General features: G+C 36.4%; 1 protein-coding gene across 6 annotated transcripts in view; it reads left to right on the plus strand.

Moving 5' to 3' along the window:
* PAPOLA (poly(A) polymerase alpha) overlaps positions 1-17,182 on the plus strand; it is a 64,424-nt gene extending 47,242 nt beyond the window's left edge. For 2 of the 6 annotated variants that reach the window (XM_081293468.1, XM_081293470.1), the window contains 6 exons: positions 1,627-1,769; positions 4,173-4,273; positions 4,505-4,725; positions 9,040-9,102; positions 10,802-10,876; positions 12,986-13,384. In XM_081293468.1, the coding sequence (XP_081149594.1) occupies positions 1,627-1,769; positions 4,173-4,273; positions 4,505-4,725; positions 9,040-9,102; positions 10,802-10,876; positions 12,986-13,081 (699 nt within the window). In that variant the 3' untranslated portion in view covers positions 13,082-13,384. Of the gene's footprint in view, positions 1-1,626; positions 1,770-4,172; positions 4,274-4,504; positions 4,726-9,039; positions 9,103-10,801; positions 10,877-12,985; positions 13,385-16,391 lie in introns of those variants that run through there. The other 4 variants (XR_014021887.1, XM_081293469.1, XM_081293472.1 and 1 more) reach the window with 4 other exon arrangements.
* The last annotated feature ends 7,112 nt before the right edge of the window (positions 17,183-24,294 follow it).

The following is a 24,294-nucleotide window of genomic DNA, read 5'->3' on the forward strand; positions in this document are numbered from 1 at the left end:
ACTGTATTTAAAAAAAAATTCCTGTAAATAAGTGAACACTAAGGTTTAATGTATCTGAAGGGGGGAAAAATGAAGCTGAGTGAACTAGCCTAATGAATAAGCTTTGTTAGCAATACTTAAAACTTTGCCACTCAGGAATCAACTTTAATCCCATAAAACTGTTTTTAGTTTTGCTTTTTTCCCACATTATCTATTTTAGAGGGATTTTGATGGATTTGTTTTGTTTTTAAGAAGCAGAACCAACATTGGGGTTCTATATGTGGTTACTGGGTTTAGTTTTCAGAAAATTAATTTTGCTTTTATTTTTCTCAGGACAGTTTATATACAAAAGTAAATATACCATATCAAAATCTAAATTACAATTACAGCAGCTGAACTCTTTGTTTTTAGAGGGTTCCTTTTTTTTAAAATAGTAAATGACAGTAAATTATACTAGATTTTATTTTTGTTTGAAATTGTGTACTTTTTATGTTCATTATGGAATAATTAGAAATCAATAAATTGTTGTATATATGCCCATAGTCCCAACTACTGAGAGGCTGAAGCAGGAGGCTCTTTTGAGTCCAGGATTTCAAGGCCAACCTGAGCAACATAGTGAAACCCTATCTTAAAACAAAAAACCGGGGCTGGGCTTGTAGCTTAGTGGTAGAGTACTTGCCCCCACATGTGAGGCACTGGGTTCATTCTCCAGTACCACATAAAAAAACTAAATAATAGTGGCTGGGATTGTGGCTCAGAGGAACTGCGCTTGCCTCACATGCGAGAGGCACTGGGTTTGATCCTCAGCACCACATAAAAATAAACACTAAATAATAACGGGCTGGGTATATAGCTCAGTTGGTAGAATGCTTGCCTAGCACGCACAAGGCCTTGGGTTCAATCCTTAGCACCACAAAAAAAACAAAAAACAAAACAGGAAAAAAAAATGAAGTTATTGTGTCCATCTAAAACTAAAAATATTTTATATCTATATATACCTATAGATATTTTATTTTATATACATATAAACACATATATAAACACACTTTTTAAAAATTAATTATTTTAACCCACCCTCTTTAGTCAGCCTGGCATTTGCCTGTAACTTTGGCTATCCTGGAGGTTGAGGCGGTATGATCGAATAGTTAAAGGCCAACCTGGGCACCTTAGTGAGATCCTGTATCAAAATAAAGTAGAAGGGCTAGGGGTATCGCCCTTGCTTGTCCTCAGTTAAATCTCCAGTACTGCAAAAAAGAAAAATCACTTTAAATCCACTAGCCAGATAGTCGTTGCTAATATCATATTTATTAAGACATTTTTTCTTTATGTGTGTTTCCTCATATTTATAGTCCCCTGATTCAAAATTGATGTATTTTTATATTATAGTGATTTAAGTTGCATTAGGTCTTAGTATACATGCTTAATGTAGCATTCCTTTCTCCTCTTTTATCACATGGAACTATAGTTCAATCAAGGCATATATAAGTTCCATATCTTTGCCTTTTATATTCGGCACGACACTTAAGAGTTCTACAGACTTAGCTGCTTTATGCTTTTTAGTAGAAAGTATGTCAGTTAAGAGTTTTCATGTTTCAAAGATCTGGGTGAAATAAAGATATATTTAATTAAATATTTTGTTGATTGCAGCATTCAACAGAAGGTGTCAAATTATCAGCTCTGAATGACAGCAGCCTTGACTTGTCTATGGACAGTGATAACAGCATGTCTGTGCCTTCACCTACTAGTGCTATGAAGACCAGTCCATTGAACAGTTCTGGCAGCTCTCAGGGGTAAGGAAACAAGGGAAGTAGAAGTGGAAAGATTAGCTGTTTGCTGAACACATTAAAATGTATTCTCTTGTGGCATTAAAGTAATCTGTTAATGTTTACTCCCTAATTTTTAAAAAATAGCAATTTAACTCCCTAGTTGTGAGACAGTTTTTAGTTTTGACCTAGCGTATATTTGCATTTCATTTTTGGAACTGGTATGTCTTTGATTTATGAATGAATATAGCACCTTCATCCTTCTAGATTTATATATTTAGACAGCTACTGATAGAGGATGCTATATGGTATGCTAAGAAGAATAGACAAAAGGGATACTACCTTTCTATCCTAGAGCTGCTTATTTGGAACAGGAGAGCTTATCTGTGAATCCATTTGTGAACTTCTGAAGAGGGTAAAGGTCCAGCATAGAGTGGTTTCAGATAGAAAAACCTTTTTAAGAAGAGCTACTTCTTTTAAAACGGTTAAAATATTTTGAAAGAAGAACATATCTGTGGTAGTGAAAATTAGAACACAGTAAAGCCATATTTATGTTTAATAAGTTGACAAACTTGAAACCTTAAAAGTTGGAGTGTCAGTTAATATGCAGTCATTGGCAGAGGTGCAGTTTGGGGAAGATTTCTGAAAAACTGTGAAATAGAAAATGCCTATGCACAGATGAGTTCATGGAGTTTTTTTTTCATTTTGACTTGGCACGCATGTTTTTTAAAGCTTAAGCTAATTATATATAATCCAAAGACTTCAACCCTGAACATGTCTTATAAATTTTGGAGTTATAAAACAAATTTCATTTTGTTAGAGCATTAACTTTCATACTTACATTATTTAAAATTTTTTTTTTGGTGAGGGGTGAAGAAGCAAATATTTAAAATAAGAATCTTGTGTAATTTGAGTTTAGTGCAAGTACATGAATTCACAAATTCAGTCTTGCAGTTTAGTTTCTTAAAGTAATATTAAATTCCTTCTGAAAGTAAAAATTTATTTTTGGTAGGTAATACTGGGGATTGAACTTCAGGACTTTTGAACATCCTAGGTAACACTCCCCAGGTCTGAAAATAAAATTTTTAGTCATTTAATATCCCCTTCAGGGCTCTATTTTCAGTCCTTTATCTCTCTGGAAGTGGTTTTACCTTTTCTGTTAATTCCATTTACTTACATATCCTCACAAACACCAAAATTTTTTTGTTTCTTCAGTGCTGAGAATCAAACCCAAGGCCTTGGGAATGCTAGGCAAATGTTCTACTGCTGAACTACATCCCCCAGCCCTTTCTTAAAGTTTTATTTTGAGACAGGGTCTTGCTAAATTGCCTAGGCTGTCCTGAGCTTGGGATCCTCCTGCCTCAGCCTCCAGAGTAGCTGTGGGATTATAGGTGTGTGCCATCACACACCACTGTAAGCTCCATAGCTTAAAAAAGTGGACTGCTCTATGGTTCCATGTAAATACCAGAAACCCCTCCCCAAAAAAGTGCTCCAAGTGTTGCCCACCTTGTCCTCATGGCTCCATAATTCCTCAGCTTCAGGGTGTGAGCTATGGCCGAAGGAGAGTAGGTAACCAGAGCATTTTTTGCTTTTATTTTTCTTTCAGGAGAGAGTAAAAACTTTAGCTTATTTAAATGTCCTTATGATAATTACTAGAGACAGAAAAGTGGATATAGGAGAATAAAGAAGTGGTGAGTTTTCTTTACTTCTAAGAGGTACTGGGGTCCAGAATGTAGAAGAATGGATTGGGCTTTGATAAATAATGAGACAATGAATATAATCTCATTGAATAGGAAAGAAGAGGGGTTATGATAGAAGCAGGTATGTCTCATATTTATACTTGAAATTTTGGTTAATTCCTTATTGTTGATGGCTTTGTTTGTGAGTTCAGAAATAGGTCATTTGCCAAGACTGGCCTGTGAAAACAGAGGAAACACCAGAGAGAATTTTGAGGAGGCACAAAGGAGGGTTTAAAATCACTTATTTCTAAAGTAAAATATTAAAATATCCTCTTGTTACTTGAGAGTCTTTGTTGCTAACTTGGCCACTGGATGGGCTTTTAGGGTTTTGTATACCCTTAGATTTTATGTGCAGAAATTTATTTCTGTTTATCAGACCATTTTCCTATTCTTTTTTAATAGCACCTGATGCATCCACATCACTTAAGAACAGATCTTTTAGAACTATTTCATCCACTGTGGTAGTTACTATCTTTATGTGGCGTTAAATTTAACTAATATTTAATATTAGAGAAATAACATTAAGTACTCAGTTTTCACTGACTATATTTGAAGGTTAGAATGGCCACATGTTTGTAGTGGCAACAGTGTTAAATAGCATAAATGAAAGAACATTTCTGTTGTTCCACAAAAGTCTGTTGGTCAGTATTGCTTTATAGACTATTTAATATTCAATTTTTTGTTTGTTTAGCAGAAACAGTCCTGCTCCAGCTGTGACAGCAGCATCTGTGACCAACATACAGGCTACTGAAGTTTCTACGCCACAAGTAAATTCCAGTGAAAGCTCAGGGGGTAAGGAGATTGATTTGACAAGTTTGAGAACTTTTACATTATAATTAGTTTTAGTCTTCATTTTAGAAAAATGAGTTTGTTGATTAAATCGTTTGAATTCAGGTTTCAATATTGTTTTATTATTTGTAGGTAAAGTTATTTATGAAATCAAATTCTGAGAGATAAAAGCTTTCCCTGAACTTGATGTTGATGTTATTTTAATTTATATGTATTCATGTATTTATTGTTTAGGTACATCAAGTGAAAGCATTCCTCAAACTGCCACACAACCAGCCATTTCTCCACCACCAAAGCCTACGGTCTCCAGAGTTGTTTCCTCAACACGTCTGGTAAACCCACCACCTAGACCTTCAGGAAATGCAACAACAAAAATACCTAACCCTATAGTAGGAGTCAAGAGGACATCGTCACCTCATAAAGAAGAGAGTCCCAAGAAAACCAAAACAGAAGAGGTATATCTGTCTATCTGTTCTCACACACACATACACCCCTAAATCCACACACATGCAGACATGTACATGTTAGTTAGCTGTGGCAACACAAGGTTGCCTGTTCTTAAATGCAGTGGAAAAAAATCATTTGTTAGCCAAAAATGAGTTCTGAAGCTTTGAAAAAGCGTTTGGTATGTCTGTAGTGGTTTAGTGCTACAATTTCCTGGTTTAGTGCTACCTTTTCCTTCTCATTAGTAACTATCTCTTCTGTTTAAGCCTGGACTTTGGGGCAGGGGTTGGGGTAAGGAGAGCCCTGTGTTTTGAATTGCATTCAGGGCCTCTCTTCACTAATGACAGGCAAGCCCTCTACCACTGAGCTATAATTACCCCAGTCCATGAAACTTTTTAAGCATGTTTGTAGTTTGTAACACAGAATTACATGTTATCTTCATTTATTATTCTCTCTTATTTGTACTCATTTCTTCATGGCCTCTTGGGGCAGTTGTATGGAATTTGAACCTTGTGCATGCTTTAGCTTACACCACCAGTCCTCAGGTGCTTCTTATTTAATAATAGAGCAAAGTTGCAAAGTCACATTAGTTTTGCAGCCTTGAATGATTACTTCCTACAACCTTCAGGAAGCTTTTTAACATTAATTATTTTTTCTATTTTAAAAATAACAACTGTAGTTGGCTTACTATATTGCATTCTCAAATGTGCATATTGATTTGGTCTTTGTTGTGCAGGGGCTCTGACTCAAGAAACAGATTCAGGGTTCAACAGGTGAAAGAAGACAGTTAAGACAGTAGACATGTTGTATTCAGTGGTGGCCACAGCCATTAGCTGGCTCCCAGCTTCATCTCCAGTTCTCAGCCAGTTCCATTTTAGGCCCTTTCTAGCCCATTTCCATAGGCTTTTTTTTTTAATATGCAAGACAAAGAAGGTACACTACCAGCAGCTTACACGTGGGTAGGGAGGTACATGTTCAGAAGTTAATGTCTATCCGTGAAATCACAGTGTTTCTGGCCTTGACTAACCATAACATAGCTAGTTCCCAGCCCTGACTACACACTAAAACATTAACAAAGCCTTTTGAAAGTATCTGCCTGGGAGCCTAACTACAGCCATTTGGGGGCCTGCCCCAACAGTCTTTTATTTCCATTTTTTTTTTTTATTTTTTGCATTGGTGGGGACTAAACCCAGGCCTTTAGTTATGCTAAGCAAGCCCTTTACCACTGAGCTCCACCCTTAGCCCCTTCTATTGTAACAAGACAATAGAAGTTGTCTTGTTAAACAATTTCATCTCTCTTGAGCTACTCTCATCTTTTCATATTAGTGAGGCAGTCACCATTGCCCTGGAGATGATAGGATAAAATATCAATTTCACTGTGATATATTTATCTATCTGCACGTGTGTGTGTGTGTGTGTGTGTATATGTATCAAATGTTTTTTAATTGAAAGGATTTTTAGAATGGAAAAAAGAATCTGAGTTTCTTATGGTTTCCTTTGTGTTTTGATTGGTAATAGTGAAAATTTAATTGTTTCTAATTGACCCTTGTCTTGAAATAGACATGTTAAGACAAATGATCAACTAAAAATGAATATTGTGCATTTTGTCATTAGTAAGACAATGATTTTTATTGTTAAATTACTTTTTCGGTTTTTTTTTTATTCTTTTATACAACACACATCTTTGTTTTGTTTTTTAATTAGAGATTTTAAAAAAATTGTAGTTGCAAATGGACAGAATGCCTTTATTTGTTTATATTTTTTTTAATGTTGTACTGAGGATCAAAACCCAGTGCCTTACACATGATAGGCAAGCACTTTGCCATTGAGCTACAGCCCCAGCCCCTTAAGTAGAGATTTTAAGGCCTCTTCCAGATAACTTTGAATGAGAACCATTGAAGGAATCAGGCCTAGGAATCTTATTAGAAGCCTCTCTACCACATGATTGTGTTGTGAAGCAACCTAAGAGGAAAGTTGATGTTGTGTTCTTCAGGATTACATGTACTAGTTTGGCGTAAATTACACATTCTGCCTATTCATGCTGTTTGGAGTTGTCAGTGTATTTCAGAATGCAAGTTTCTTTATACCCTAGTAAAGGATAAGTGTAACTCTAGACTGAACATTTGGTTTCCTTAATGTTGTAAGTGGCACCCAAGGAGCTGTTAGTAAATAAATGTATACCGGCACAATGTTTGTAATTTTGTTAAGACTTCTATTGGTAGAATAATGATCATGTTTCCTGTAAAGTGTAGAGAAGCTGTAGGAATATAAAAATTTTAAATTTAGTATGGAAAATTTAAAATATATATGAAAGTAACGCTCACTTAATATACCTATTACTTAGTTACAGTTATAATGAATGCTTAGCCAATCTCTGTACCCTCATTTCTGTTAGACATTTGCATTTCCCCCTATGTCCTTGAATTATTTAGAAACAAAAGTCTGACAGGTATCATTTAATAGAATTTTTTATGTCGTGCATTTATAAAAGAATGCATAAACAAAATGAGTCACTCTTCCAAAACTAATAGATCATTAATATCATCAAATATCTATCTAGTGACTGCTCAATGTCTTTGATCAACTTGATTTTTTTAATAGTCTCTGTTAAATATGGAACTAAATAAGATTCCTGTGTTAAAATTATTTGATGTTTTTTAAGTTATTTCTTAAATTTTTTTTTTTAAATAGCTTTTTTAGTTGTAGGTGGACACAATACCTTTATTGTGGGGCTGAGGATCGAACCCAGTGCCTCTTACATGCTAGGCAAGTACTCTACAACTGAGTTACAACACCAGCCCCTTAAGATAGCCTTTAAAATACAGATTCTCCCTTTCTTTTCCCCCATGTAATATTTTTGTTGCATAATTTTCTTAGGATTTTGCTTATAGTATCTCCATGGAGTTGATTAACAAATACAGAATTTTAAGGTAAAGAAATGAATCTTAGTTTATTTCATAAGCTTATTGCATTTCCTAGCAGAGGAACTTGAGGCTCATTGGCTTTTCCAGATATAAAGCTAATTTTAGTCAGAGGCAGGTTTAGAATTGAGCCCAAAATCTCATGGTACTGCAGTTGAAAAAGTATCATATTCTGAAGTTTTTTCAGTACATAGAAATGATAATGTAAAGTAAAATTAGAAGAAAAGTTTGCTCTTTCTTCTGGATTGTATGGATAAATTAGGCTGTCTATATTATAAAAACTTCTTTTGTGGGGGGACATTTCAAACACGTACAAAAGTATGATGAGCTTTGCTATTTGCATCACCTATCTTCAGCATTCAACTCCCAGCCAGCCTTTTTGGTATGTGAGTACTATCTCACTCCCTTCTCCATTGTTTTGAAGCAAACTCTAGGCATATTGTTTCAGCCTGAAATATTTCAGTGTGTATCTAAAAATTAAATACTTCAAAAAACATACTGCAGTACATTTATCACTAATGTTATTAATTTTATAGTGTTCACATATTCAGTGTTCATGTTTGCAGAGTTTGTGACATAAATCTGTATTTTTAAAATTATTTGCAGAACGCAACTGATGTTTTTATTAAAATTAGTGATTTTTTTTTGTATTAAATCTGTTTTAATCTATAATTTAGCCTGTGGCTTCTATGTCTTTTTTTAAAAGCTGTGATGTAAAATTAGGGGCTGTGGTTGTGGCTCAGTGGTAGAGCGCTTGCCTAGCATACGTGAGACCCTGGGTTTGATCCTGGGCCCCACATAAAAATAAATGCAAAGGTATTGTGTCCATCTACAACTAAAAAATATTTTAAAAAATAAAATTTTCTGTTCAGTAAACACAACTGAGAAAATAGTCTCAATACAGTTTTTAAGACTCTAGGAGGGCATGTTGATTTTAAACTTTGCATTCTTTGTGATGTTAATCATCCTTTCAAGGAAAGTTGATGTGGTGTTCTTCAGGATTTCATCAACGTTTTACATGATCACACATGTGTGAGTTTCCTCCAGCTGGAAGGACAGTACTCCAACTTCTTAAACTTGTTTGATTAACTAGCTTTTTCTTTCCTTACAAAAAATATTTTAGAAACTTAGTGGTTTGGGGAATGTACTTTAGATGGTGATTATCTGCAAAAACAGTTTTCCTCATGCTTTTAAAAAATTAGTGTTTACTACTGAAGCCACATTAAATTAATTAATCTCAAAGAATCCTTTTCATACAGAGTCCTGAATCTATTTTAAGGCTATAGCTGATCTTATAGGTTGATTATTTTATAGTTTTGGAAAAATAATAAATTGAAGCATTGATTGGCAAATAATCTAAATTTTTTTCATTTTAGAGAATAAAGCTTTTTTTTTTAAAAACAGGATGAAACAAGCGAAGATGCTAACTGTCTTGCTTTGAGTGGACATGATAAAACAGAAACAAAGGTATATTAATTTAGCCTTTAGAATACATACACAATTAAGAGTACAGAAGATGTGATAGAAATGTCTGTAGAATAATGTATTATATTTTGTGCTAGTTTTTTTTTCCAGTATTGTTTTTAGTAAAGTATTTGTTCCTTTTTAATGTTAATTAATGCCTAAAGCTGAAGGGAATATAGTGGTGAGTGAGACATGCAGGTAGATGTAAGTAATTATATTATTAAAGAAAATTAAAGTAATTGAGGGCCAGGGGCGAAGGGTCAAGAGGAGTAAGGTACTGATTTTGGACCCCAGAGATAGTAAAAGGCTTTATGGAAGAATTTGAAATGGTCCTTGGGTGATGTATAGGATTTGGGGCTGTCTTCCATTATTAGGCCATCTCACTATTGGTTTAAGAGTGTAGTACAGAGGACTTGTTTTTGACAGAAGATTTTGGCTAGAACCTGGGGTATATGAGACTTTGATGAAATAGGTAGGGTGGAGAGTTTGTTTTTTTTCCAAACATTAAAGACTTGGAATGTTACTTCTTCAGAAATTGAAAAATTCTGAAGGCTATTAATGTCATTCCTATTTGTTATAGAAAAGTTAGAAAGTTTTCTCCTTTCCCCAAATTCCCATTCAGATTCCCATGATCGATATTTAACAAGTGTTCTTTTGGCATCTTTCGCATGTGCCCTCATGTAAGCATATACCAATGCCTTTTGCTTCCTAATTTTAATTCACTTTGTAAATCAAGAAAACATATTCATGTCATTATGTTACTAAAAATCTACAAAATTATTGTTATAACTTCATGGAAGGCTATTTATTGCCTTATTTTATTCAACTAGTTTCCTGTCATTAGCACTTGTTTCCATTAAAAAAAAAAAAGTTGAACTTTCTTGCTGTAGCATTGACTAAAACTAAATAAATACCTGCCACCCATTCCCATTTATTTAGGATAAACTAGCGTAAGATTTATTATTATGGCAAATAGTATGTTTTGATTTTAACTCTGAATACACACCAAGTTGTGCCCAGAAAGGCTGTGTGTTCTCCATTGTTAGTCTTACATCCTATTTGCCTTTCTCAGATTCTTGGGAGAAAACTGATATTTCATGGTTTTATATTTGCATGCATGTTTTTTAAAAATTTAAGTTTATTTTCATTTATATGTGCACACATGTATTATTTTCTTTTGTGCACTGCTTTGAAAAAGTATCGAATGGTTTGCCTTGCCTTTCAGTAGAATCAGTTCTCATTCAGAGACATATTTTCTACTTTTAATTAAAGGTGTAGAACAATTTAAATAATAATGAATTTTTTTATTTCTTTATTTTTAATTTTTATTTTTTTGCATATAGCTAAGAGCTTTCTTTGGGTTTATATTTTGTTAATTATTGCCTGGGCAACATTTCTTAATAGGCCACTGTCTTCAATTATTGCTTGCTTAAAATTGTCCGGGTTGGAGCTATTTGAAGTCAGGAGATACTTTAACCATGCCTCAGAAGATTTAAGTAGGCAAATAGAAATTTATGAACATTTGAAATGGTGAAATAACCTATAACAAGACTTAATAAACGATTTTATAATATAGTCACATCTCTCTCTTGATCCCTCCTGTTTTCCAGTTTGTCTTCTTTATTAGCCACCAAACCCAGTTATGTTCTTTTATTCTTTGTTAAGTCTCTTTTCCCCCCTCCCCATCCTCTTTGTCTCACAGGAACAACTTGATACAGAGACAAGTACAACTCAATCAGAAACTATTCAGACAGCGTCTTCTCTGTTGGCCTCTCAGGTACTAAGTACAACAAGCAAGGAGAATTTTGTTCATGTTCTTAAGATTAGTTGGTTTATTGAATTAAAGTGGGCATTCATATTAGACTATTAAAATTATCTTTGTGAAAATAATTACTTGCAAGCCTGTGGGTGTGTTTATTGTAGTTTAAAGACAGGGCACTGGATGTGATGGAACAGAGCTTTTGTGCTACCAGAATAACTAGCTAGGCACAGTGGCATGCACCTGTAGTCCTAGCTTCTCAGGAGGCTGAGGTGGGAGAATGGCTTGAGCCCTCAGGTTGAGACCAGCCTGGGCAACAGAGCAAGAGGTAGATCCCATCTCATTTGGATGGGGGTAGGGGGGAGATACTATAGCTCTGTCTCTTATAAATCACTTGAATCCTCACTGGTCATATTCATAGGTTTGTGTAAAGGTCAAAGAGTGAAATTTAAGCCAGAAAAGAACTAAAAACAAATTTTTTTTTGTTAGACTAATAATTTTAAAACTTGTTTCTGTGTTCAGTACTGATTTTCAGTTACTTGATATTTAATCTGTATTTCTTTAGAATTATTTTTTCAATTTTACCATTAATTTTCCTTGTGACAGTTCCTTACGTACGTAGGCATCTGGGGTCTTTTTTCATTGATTTGCAAACCTTCGTTTTGCTTGGGAAATAACTATTCTCTTGAATTCCTTGAATTGAATCAATCCCAGATAGGTCAAACTCTGACACAAAGTTAATATTTCTTTAAGTAGATACTAAACTGAATAACTTCTACAAGGTAACTGGACAGTTGCTGCCAAGGGATGTTGCTGTACTGATACATGATGATGCTTTGCTCTGTGGTTCAGTTGTTTTAATGTGATCATTTAAAAATGTACTTTTATAGGATGTTAATTTCCAGAGTCTTTAAAGACACATATACTACATATTATGTTTAGTTTTGAAATTTTATTGTTATCTAAAAACTTTTGGGAGATGTAAATAAAAACAACCTTAGAAGGTATACTTAATATTGATACATAGACTTGTTTATCAAGCTCAAAGTATACATTGATTGTGATTACATGCCTTTTGGTTTGCTGTGATACTTTCTCTGGAAATATTTTCATAGTTTGTCTTATTGAGTTCATTTCTATAGAATTAGGAGCCATTTTAAAGTATTAGTCTGAGTAGAATTTTTTTTCTAGTGAAAAATTTTTAAAGCCAATAAAAGAAAAAGCACTTAGAAAACAAATGATGTTGACTTTAAAAAAGAAACACATTCTTCTATTTTTTGATATTAGTGATATACTTATTTCTGGTGAGGTGGTGATATCTAACTAATGAGTCTTTTTATTCTTTTGAGGTAAATCTTGAAATATTTACAGATAGGATTTCTAAGATTTGCTTCAGAATAATCTAGGGACTAACAGTGGGAGGATGGTAGATTGGCTTTCTTTGACACTGGATAAGCTGGATAATGAATACATCAGGGTTCATTATGTAGTGCTCTCTACTTTTGTGTATGTTTTAGAATTTTTCAGAATAAAACATTTAATAATTGGTCTATTCTCAAATGTTAAAAGCTTGTGATTTAATCTGTTTAAAGTAATAAGAAAAGACTTATAAAATTTCAGATAAAGTTTTGCTCATTTGTATGCATTTCATTTTTTAATGTACAGTGTCAGAAAATAGTAAGTTTATGGACGAATGCTGGCTTCTGTGTGTAAGGTGAACTTTAAGTATTCTCCCACATGGGGGTGCTCCAGCACCAATTAATGTTACTGCTATGGGTGTTACAAGTAAATGCAGTCTAACATTACCTTATAATTATATAGTAGGTGATTTTTTAGAGGAATATGCTTTTAAGAGTTTCATTTGAAATTTACTTGAGTTTCCTATGTATCGATAAAAATTTTTTTAAAAAATATTCTTATTTGAAAATTCCTGAGTATAGAATAATGTGATAATAATAGTTGTGTTTATTTGTATTGCATTTTGACAGCACTTCTGAGCATTACATTTTTAATACTTTCTTATGATAAGGTTCCATCATTTCTTAGGAAGTAAAGCAGTGGAAAGTACATCTCATTGCTAAATTGTAGTACATTGAACGATGATGTGTTCTTTGCTTTCATTCTCAGAAAACATCAAGTACAGACCTTTCTGATATCCCTGCTCTCCCTGCAAATCCTATTCCTGTTATCAAGAATTCAATAAAACTGAGATTGAATCGGTAAAAACAACCTCAGGGGTCCATAAACAATATCTGCCAACTCAACCTGTTGTCTTCAAATGCTAAAAAAGGAGAATGGAGGGTACAAGACTAGACATGACTGAAAATGGATTTAGGTTTTTTTGGTGACCTCCCTTACTGGGCTAATCAGCACTTGATCCGAAGTCCAGGTTAGTATGTGAAGCCAGGAGTACTATTATTATTGTGTTAGCAACAGTTGCATTAACTATTTCCAAAAAAATTACTGCCTTTAAATAAGAAAAGAAAAAAAAAAAGAAGAAAACAAAAAACAAACAAAAAAAAAACACCTCAAGCTATATTTGTATTCATAATTGACATCTGGATTGGGTTTATGTTTGATGCATTGTTTGGAAAATTTGCAATACAAACTGGCATAATTCCTTATTCTGATGATGCACTTTTATGTATTTTTTATTAGAAAGTAGAACTAATTTTAGATTTTTCAGCTTGATGGATTTTCGTTTTTTCCTGAAGAATTTCCTTTAACATTAATCTTCACATTGGATACCATTGTGCAGTGGTGTATCATCATACTTCAGAGAAAGAACAGGAGGACATCCAGTTCAGTCCCTGTGAGGTAGCTGTGACCCTAACAATGAAATGTCAACTCTAGGGCATACATTTGACATTGAAAGAATAATGAGGAAATACTTGGCTTTGATGGGGTTATGATTAAGAAATGATATTGGTTTTATTTATAGAATTGTTTTATAGTGCATACAAATCAGCGATCAGCCAATAAATATATTTCTTTGAGCTTACTCTGAAGCTCTGTATTCTTTTGCCTTCAATCTGTTGTCTTCAAAACAAATTTAAAAAGCTTTTTAAGCCTTCCCTCTTTTCTATTTTTCCTTTTGCTTATATGCACAAAGTAGGGCTTAATTCACAAAAACCAAAATGCCAGTATTTTCTTAAGCCATGATGTGAAACCAGTGACCCTGTGGCTACATGGCACAGAACACTAAATTTTGGTCCCATGGCTAAAACTTTAGGTTGACTAAAAGTAACGCCTGTGAAACATGATATCTATCTTGGATGGCTGTTCGATCTCTAAATAAGAGGAATTTTGTACACTCCACAGAACTCTCCTGTTCCTGTCTATAGTAAATTGATTTTCAATTTTAAACGTGGGCAAAAAGGCATTTTCTTCAAGATTTTTAACTGATTTTTATTTTTAACTGGTTTATCAAAATTTGTCAGTAAATTTTACATACAGAAACATTTTGAAAATCATTTCTAGCAAGCACTTGACATCTAGTCAGTCAGCCCTGTACTCCTTTTTTATTTTGATTTATTGTATCAAAAGATTAGAAATTTCCTTTAAAGAATAGTTTCTCATAATTGAGCAGCAGAACATCCATCTTTATGAAGAATGAGGGATCCGGATGTTGATAAGCTTCCGATTTCTTATCTGGACAGAGCAGTCTAACAGATGTTTCTGATGAGCATGTTTCATGAATCCTCCGTCGTGCTCCATCTTATCACATGTGCATTTTTCATGTTAAATCGCAATTACTTAAACTCTTCCCTTGTCCTTCTAAATTAATTTTCCAAAGTTGGAGTGTAGTCTTTGCCCTTAGGCTATGCATTAATTGAGGCTTTCCTTTCACCATGACTTTATAATGTCTAGTAGACAACATTTCCACTTCCCACATCTCTGCTCTGCACAGTCACCTGGCCTTTCCTCCCACCACCTAAGGGAAAAAGATGGTCAACTAACAGATGAAGTGTACAAGGTGTCTGTGTTTTGTGTAGCTTCAGAGTTAGATTGATATTGCCAGGCACAGATTTAGTCTTGTCATTTTGTTTACACATTGGGGGAAAAAAAAATCAGTTTATTAAATGTTTCATGTAACTGCATCCAAGTTTTGCCAGGCTGGAAACTTGGACCTTTTCTGTGTAGTGACTTTTTAATTCTAGTTTTCATAACCTGGAGATCAGACTGTTGCTTTCGCATGATATATGTAGTGTCTCATGACTGGAGTTTGCTTTGTTTTATAGTATCTGTACTCCTTGTATTTTTCAAGAGCTATTTTGTAAACAGATGATGTATTTCTCCATTGAAAACACAATAAAATTAAAAAAAAAAAAAACAGCACAATCCCAAAGTTGGCTGATTTCTTTTGACTCTTTGTTTTTTTATGTCATAATCAGCTATTTGGTGTTTTTTTTTTCTTTTTCCATATAATTGATCTTTAGAGGGGAAAGCATGAATGTAGTTACTAATAATTCCCTTTCGGCTCTCCTGTCCTAAAATAGTCACTCTGTAGACACCATACGTCATCTGTGTGTTTATTCTGTGCAGGTGGACAGTGTCCTCTGTGCTGCCTCTTCAGAGCACTTCATCTCTGACGTCAGAAGGTGGCACTGTTGTTTTTTCAGTAAATTTAGAATTACAGACTACAGCCAGCCAGGATGTTTCTTATTTTACTAAGTCCAAATCAGATACTGCTTTTCTCAAACCCCCAATTGCTTGATATTGCAGACGTAACTGATGCATCAGGAGGGAGCTGCCCTGTGTTTGTGATGGCCAGCTCTTGGGTATGGTTGTCTTCAGTGTTTTGATTGAAGAGATGGATCTCTTAATGTAAAATCCATTATTCTAAGGGACACACTGCTGTGTACATTGCATTCTTAAGATTCAGATTTCTAATGCTTTCAATATATGTATGACTGCAGTGTGGGATTATTTTTTATTAAAGTAAAATTCAACTTTTGGGCTTATTCAGCAAGAGGGAAAACATTGTAAAAATTATCTTTGCCTCCATTTTGACATTTCTAGAACTAAGCTTGCTATACTTCTTTTGCCTTGATAGAACTAACCATGGGACTTAATGTTATTTCTGAATTTTGTCAGCTTTACTGCCTTTTTGTATTTCATGCATCTTGTTGAATTAGTAAAATGACTATTGAAAGTTGTGTGTTTTGTGACTCTGGGTAAAACTCTGGAATAGTTTTTATTTTTCTAATTAACACTTCTTTTTTTCTGTACATAAAAAATGTTTTAAAGCTCAGTGTAATATTAATTCCAGCAGCATTCAAGATAGCAATAAATGATCAGCAGTTCCATGTAGTATTTGATATATGAATTAATATACACAAATTTGTAGACCAAGCCTTGGAAATAGCATTAGTGCACTTTGAAGCATTTAAGTAGGAAGATAAACTGTTTTCTAGAAAGGCGTTGAATAATCCTTTGGATCTTTTGCCCATTTTAAGTCTAATAAAAAATGAAGAATAAGGAAAATTAGTTAACTTTTATCCTGAATTGTATGTTTTGTTTTGTTTTTTAGTTCTCCACATTATTCCTCTTCTGTTAGCTTTTCTTCAAGCCAAAAATCACAAATGGATGCTGAACTTGGTAAATGAAGTATTACGTTCTGTAATAAACATGACCTTCTGTTACCGGAGAGAAGTGGACTGTTTAATTCTGTGTTTCTAATGTTTGTAAGATCAATTCATCCTTTCTCTATTTTTACCCATTTAAAAATTTTTGTTACATTCCATATAGCTTTATTGGCACCAGGTAAGAAAGGTGGCATAAATATTTCTGACCCATGTGTTTTAGAAGTGACTGTACTTCATTCTAGAAGTGATTTCACATACTTGGGAAATCATTTCTGCCTCTGCTTTTCTTCCTCAGAGACATGCTTTTGTCTCAGTATTCTGGGAATGTCCTAGCAGCTGAGGAAACCACAAAAGTATTTTGTTGAAAGGCATGGAATTTTAAAGTTCTTTTTTTCTTTACTCATCCCCTCCCAATTCACACATCTTTGTTGAAAAGGTAGAATTAAGGCCACGCTCAAGTTTACAGTTCAGAAATTCACAGATGGGTGGAAGGTCATCACTGTAATTATTACCCTTTTTTCTCTGATTATCCTTCCTTACACTTCATATTTTTATGTAGTTAAAAATCATATATACAAAGGATACAGTATTTATGGAGTTTAACCATCTACCATTTAAAACATTAACTTTCAAAATACTCATTTTTAATGTAAATACGGCTGTATTTATCACTTTCCCTCTGATTTGGGTGTCTTTGAATCCCATCTCACCAGTAGGATGAGAAATGTATTCAAATAAAGACAAGTACAGTGTGTGTGTGTGCTTTAATCAAAACACTCGGGGGGGGGTGTTGTTTTTGTGGGTTTTTTTTTTAACAATTTATTTATTTATTTATATTTATTTTTTAGTTTTCGGCGGACACAGCATCTTTGTGTGTGGTGCTGAGGATCGAACCCGGTCCGAATGCATGCCAGGCGAGCGAGCTACCGCTTGAGCCACATCCCCAGCCCGGGGTTTTTTTTATTTTATTTTATTTTATTTATTTATTTATTTATTTATTTTGTTGTTGTTTAAGAATTCAACCTTTATTTTATTTATTTATTTATTTATTTATTTATTTATTTATTTATTTATGTGGTTCTGAGGACTGAACCCAGGGCCTCACCAGTGCTATGCAAGCGCTCTACCACTGAGACACAATCCCAGCCCCCAAAACATTGTATATACTGAACAATGCTCTGTGCAACCTAGCCTAATGTCTTGTGTGTTTTATTTTTTAGTGGTGAGAGTGGATTATGCTAAACCCTGCACACACTTCACTGGTCCCCAAGTTGGCTAGGGAAAGCCCGAGGTTGTGCTGGTTTCATTTGTTGTCATGGAATGGACAGTGTGTCTAGCAGCCAGAGCTTGCCACTACCACAACAATGGTCCTAGCAATGGGCCTTTCCTCCTGAACACAGGTATCTCAGTCCACACAGTCTCAGCAAATTGCAATTCTGGAACAGTGTATATTCAGCATATCAGAGGCCTCGGCACATGTTTTATTTATAGTCATGGAGCAATACATTGAATCCAGTTCACCCAGGTTCAATGAGCTATATTTTATTTAGTTGTAGATAGACCCAATATTTATGTGATGCTGAGGGTCAAACCCAGTGCCTCACATGTGCCAGGCAAGTGCTCTACCATTGAGCCATAACCCCAGCTCCCCCTTTTTATTGAGACAGGGCCCCCCTAAATTGCTGAAGCTGACTTTGAACTTGGCAATCCTCCTGCCTCAGACCCCCAAGTTTTGGGGATTACACACATGTACCACTCACACCCTGCTTAATGTACCCTTGATACATGTCTCTTTTTAAGATAATAGGTTGAAATACAAAAGCAATACAGAGAGAGTATTATGGATAAATCCTGACTTTATGTAACCAACAGTAAAAGTGATGAAGTCTAACGTAGGCCAAGTACTATTCCTCCCAATACTTTGAACTTTCCATAATATGCCTGGTTTTAATTTAGCATGGATAGGTTTTGGTTCATATTGTGTGATTATGACCTGATTTTATATAAATGAGTCTCTTAAAAATATTTCACAAGCCTTTAGAAACATTCCTTTAATTAATTTATAAGACGTTATTTTTGATCCAACAGATTTCTTGCTGAAAATATGTATCTTGAATAATTCAAACATTTCAATTTTTTGGGTTTCTTAACACTCATTACAGACATTTATCTCAGTCTTGTGTGTTTTCTAATAATGTCATGTAGTCCTAAAATAGTTAAAGCTTGAAATTTTTGGAAGGAGTCTAATACAATTTTTGTAGAATTGTAAGTACAGAATAACAAAAGTTATTTCCAGAGAGTAAAGTGCTGTGCCCCTCTGACATCTCCATATTCAAAAGGGTGGGCATTTGGGTTCTCCAATTTTAGGCATAAAGAAGTAGGTATATATATTTTAACATAATAATGTAAAATGTCCCAACTGTGTGCTTACTCCGTGTGGATGCTGTCTGTCTCTTGGCACAACACCCTCCTCACAAACTTTCACACTGTGTAGTGCCTGGTGCTGTGTGATTTCCAGAAATCTGGCATGAGAATTGGTCCTTGTTTGCGTTTTGTGACTGCAGTGGAGCTGTTAATAAAGAGATTGATGATAAAGTTGTCGAGAAGAGACAGTTGGGCAGAACTGCTCCCCGTGAGTGACAGAGGGCATGATCTGCCTTCACAGCCAAGAAAGCCGCCCCCAGCCGAGAACCGGCCGTGCCGGGACACTGTGCCAAGACTATTAGAAGCTTCACTGCACTATTAGATGACTACATCTCCCTTTAATTTGAGCTTGCTTCAAATTCTCGTTTTTATCCTAAGTTCACGAGATGCTCAGAACAAATATATTTGCAAATATGACACACGCTTCCCAACTGTAAAATAATTACTTTTGCAAATTCTTATACGTACTCATAATTCGTCCTAATTTGGCTTAGTAAAGTTAAAAGTTTTATTTTGAAAATATGACTACAGTTTTTGTAGAGAGCCAACATTTATTTTAGACAGTGGCTGCCTTAAAACCTTAAGGAGTCAAATCTGCCAGGCTCGAGAGTAGCTGTTGGCTACAGCAAGCCCTGGCTGTGGACCGTGCAATACCCTGGGGCACTCGGGACTGACTGCTGCAGGGAGGGTGTGCACTCTGAGGCCTGGCACTGGTCCTCCAAGCTCTCCAGAGGAAGGTGGCCTTGGCACAGGAGCATTTCCTCAGCCACGCTTTTGCAGAATTGGCTTTCAAAATGGGATGTTCTCACCACAGACTACAAACCATAATATCTACCCATTTGGGACAGGTGGAAGGAAGGTGAGTCGGCAAGGATGCCCCTGTTTTTAAAGCTCCATTTTGACTTTGTATTTTTGTGAAGCACTTTGGACTTGGCTGATGATACCTCAAAAGGTTAGAAACACGAAAGTGTAAAAATCTTATTTCATCTCACAAGGGTTTTAAATGGCTTAAAAGTTTGAACTACCGATATAGAAGGTTTTAGAAGGGTAATGCAGCTGAAATGGAGGGGTGGTAAGTTGAGGCCAAATCTTAGAGAAAGGAACATGTTTATTCATCAGATGTTTTCAGGTTCTGTCTGCCTGGACACTTCTAGTTGCTGACATGGAGGAAGTTAGATTACAATGAAAGTTAATTCTTTTTGGTTGTTATTCCCCTCTTTGTGTACTGGGAGTGTAGCCCAGGGGCGCTCTACTACTGAGCTACATCTTCAGCTCCTTTTTTTTTTTTTTTTTTTTTTTTTTGGTAGAGAAGGTGTCAGCTAAGTTGCCCAGGCTTGCAATCCTCCTGCCTCAGCCTCCTGAGTCACTGGGATCACAGGTGTGTGCTACAGTGGCTGAACCATACAATTTAGCAAAATTCTTTAATTCACAAGATGGCAGGAGCAGTCTGGCCTTGGTATATGAAGCATGCCAGACACGGTGCCTATTGGGAGAAAATGAAATGTCTAAGCTTGGTCCCAGGAACAGCTGATGCTTACTACTGGTGCAAATGGCATTGTGCGGGGGCAGGGGGGGTAGTTTCTGGTGTAAGAATTGAATTCTATGAGACACACTATCATCCCTGTCACATGGTAGAAACAGTGTTCTGCCACATGGTAGAAACAGTGTTCAGTAAAGTTGCCCATCAAGCATCCATCTTAACATGTTGACTGAATTAAAATTTTGAGCCAACGACTGTGTAGTGGAAAGAATATCTCCAAGTCAGAGCTGCGTTCAGCTCTTGGTGTAGTGCCGTTTTCACCTTCTTTAAGGTTCATTCCTTTATTGTATGGACCAAATGCAAGCAAGGAGCTTTGAGGTAGCTCTATTCCACTATTACATGATGCTCTTTGTGTTTACCCTGCAGTGCTCACTGGTGTGAAAGTTTTCTTTCTCAGTTGAGTTAGCCAAAATGACCAGTGGCGATTTGAGCTTGAGAAGTTTGTCGGACAGGACAACCTGATGGTCTTATTTGTAAACACTCAGCCAAAGACTGTCACCAACTAGTTGTGGAAGTTTTGTATCTGTAGTTGGAGAGATTCCCCACTTGAAGTTTTCTAGATAATAGTGGAAGTGAAGGGAAAAGACAACCAAGGAGCAGAAGATGTGATAATGTGGGGGACTCCTGCAGGATGTCAGTGAAGAAAGATGGAGGGAGAGGGGAGAAGGAGCCACAGATGAGCCAGCTGTGGGGTGTGGGGTGGCATGCAGCGCAACTGGAAAGAGAAATTTCATTGTTCTACGTTATGGCTATGTTGTAATACTGTTCGATAATTTCTTTTGATTTATCATTTGAATATTGGATAATGTTAGCTAATTGTATTCCAGTTTTCATGAAGTCTTGAGCCTTGGCTTCTGAAGCCACTGCAGTGGGTGTAGCGGTTGATTAGTGATAAGAAGGTCTAGTCCAGCAGATTGAAGAAAAAGCCCTGGCCTTCAGAAAGGACAGATCCCCTCCCCCCACTCAGGGCCTAGTGACCATAAGTAAGTTGTTCAACACTTTCCTACTCTATACAAAGCTCTCTTGCTGAGACTTTATGTGGATTAGAAAGTAGACAATGTGTTTAGAGAATTAGATTTTTCTTTTTTAAGTGTTAGAATAAACCTAGTCTGAACTTGTCAGGAGTAGGCAGAAGAGGCAAATTGCTCACCTCAAAGGAACATCTGGCAGCCACCCCTGCTAATTCTCAGAGCTACCTTCCTACTGTGAAATTTGGGCAGAACAAGAGTAGTGGGTCAGGCAAAGCCCTCTTTTATTTTCTTTTTAAAAATTAAGATGGGATGGAAGCATGCTAACCCCTCCTCAGGAAGCTTGCTCTGCCTTACTGCCAAGACACCTGCAGTGCACCACTTCGGATGAGTAAGCCCACTCTGGGTGTCTAGCAGTAGGTCTAATTGACGTCGTAAATGCTGTCTCCATTTACAGATGAGGAAGCAGGTTTAGTTTGGCAAAGTATCTTGCCCAAGGTCTCACACTAAATTGGATTTTAGTCAAGTTCTGTTTCATTCTAATAAAATTTCATGCTGAACTATGACCTTGTGTTTTCCACTGGTGGTGCACCTTCATGTCTCTCTGGATGCTGTCATTGTGAAGGCCAGGGTAGTTCTTTGTGTGTGCTCACAGTTTTGCAGCAGCTGAAATGCAGCCTTCCTGTCTGTATGCCCTTATAGGTGGTTGCTAGAGCTGAGGGGGAGAGGCTTGCAAAAACATGGTGAATGGCTTTGGGCAGCTGCACTTGGCGAGACTTTGAATACTGTATTATTAGTCCTGGAAGGTTCAGGCCTTTGCTGGTTTGGAGTGAACTGACCTTACACCCAATTCACCTAGCAGTAGATTTGCCAAAGATGTGGATTTTTTAAAAATGTAGTTTTAGGGCTGGGGTTGTTGCTCAGAGGTAGAGTACTTGCTAGCATGTTTTAAGCCAATTAAAACAGACTAAATAATGCCTTCAAAAATGCCAAAAGTTTGGCTGGGGGTGGTGGTGCATGCTTGTAATCTCAGTGGCTAGGGAGGCTGAGAAGAGGGGATCACAAGTTCAAAGCCAGCCTCAGCAACTGCGAGGTGCTAAGCAACTCAGTGAGACCCTGCCTCTGAATAAAATACAAAATAGGACTGGGGAATCTGTGGCTCAGTGGTCCAGTTTCCCTAAATACAATCCCTGGTACAAAAAAAAAAATACCCAAAAGTTTTAACCTGCTCAAGAGTAGAGCATATAGAAATAGAACAAAAAAGCCTTAAGTCTGCTCTGCTTGGGGGGGGGGGCTTTGCCTCTGTTTTACATGGGAAGATATTGGGGTTTTTTGTTTGTTGGTTGGTACTGGGAATTGAATACAGGGACACTTAACCACTGAGCCACATCCTCAGTCTCTTTTTGTATTTTATTAGAGACAGGGTCCAAGTTGCTTAGGAACTTGCTAAGTTGCTAAGGCTGGCTTTGTGATCCTCCTGCCTCTGCCTCCTGAGCTGTTGGAATTACGAGTGTCTCCACTGCACCTGCTGAAGGTATTGGTTTTGATAAGTTTTCATTAGAAACAAGAAATTTTTAATTTTTTTTTTTTTTTAGAGAGAGAATTTTTTTTAATATTTATTTTTTAGTTCTCGGCGGACACAACATCTTTGTTTGTATGTGGTGCTGAGGATCGAACCTGGGCCGCACGCATGCGAGGCGAGCACGCTACCGCTTGAGCCACATCCCCAGCCCAAGAAATTTTTAAAATATTTATTGTTTTAGTTGTAGTTGGACACAATACCTTTATTTTATTTATTTATTTTCATGTGGTGCTGAGGATCGAACCCAGGGCCTCACATGTGCTCTACCACTGAGCCACAACCCCAGCCCCCTAAAAACAAGAAATTAAAGCAGAAATGCTTTAGGAATTGAATGAAAACCATACTTCATGTTCAAAAATCAAAGTATCTAAAAATGAATTTTGGGGGGAGGGCTTCATCCATTATATTATAAAATACCATTCAAGTTGTAGATATTAAGATGTGGATTGTGGGTGAAAGCTATTTTGTAAATCATTATTTGAATTGTTTTAAACAAATACGAAACTACCTTAAATTTGTTGATTTTTTTTTCTGGTTATAGTAGAAACAGACTCGTTTTAGTGCTTGAAAAATAGCAATATAAATAGAAGGAAATGAAAATCATTTCTATTTCTTTCATACCCCTTTTTAAAAAAATACATAGCTGAGGTTGTACTAAGTCATTTTTATATCAATCATTTCCCCAGAAATTGTCATGTCTGTGGAACAGGAAAAGTGAGTACCTCCAGAACATCCTGGTGGGCCTCCGTAAGCTGGCAGCCTGTCCTCTGGAGGGCCGCTGGGGCCTTGAGGAAAGGTGGTGGAGCTGTCTGGCCCAGGGGGGTGTGGAGAGGAGGGCAGGCTGCACGGTGGGGTCCCTGGATGGACGTGGGGAGGCCCGTCATGGAGGCTCACTGTAGCAACTGCTTAGATTGAAATTGGAGCTGCTCACAAGAAACAACATTCTGGAAGCCTAGTAATCCTAGCAGGCCCCGTTCTGCTTCCCATGAGGGGTCATTCATTCAACAAATGGTCATTGATCTGCCATGCGCTCGTGCTGAGCCCATCACACTCAGGTGCTGTGATGACTGGTCACTAAGAAGCAGTGGGTCCAGCCATGAGTTGGACCTGTCCGACTCCCAGTTGTGAGAAGCTGCGTTCGAGGACACGCAGTCATAACGAGGCCTGGCTACCGGTGGGGAGCCACACTGGCAATAGCACCTTGTGTAAGTCCAGGGTTCCCAGAGAGAGGGATGACCTTTCCTGAAGGAGCTGGGAGCTGGGGTCGTGGCACAGTGTGATGGTAGCAACCCCGAGATGCTGAGGGAGCTCGCAGCTTCCCAGTGGCCTTGAAA

This window comes from Spermophilus citellus, assembly GCF_964194105.1.
Source record: "Spermophilus citellus genome assembly, chromosome: 4".
NCBI lineage: Eukaryota > Metazoa > Chordata > Mammalia > Rodentia > Sciuridae > Spermophilus > Spermophilus citellus.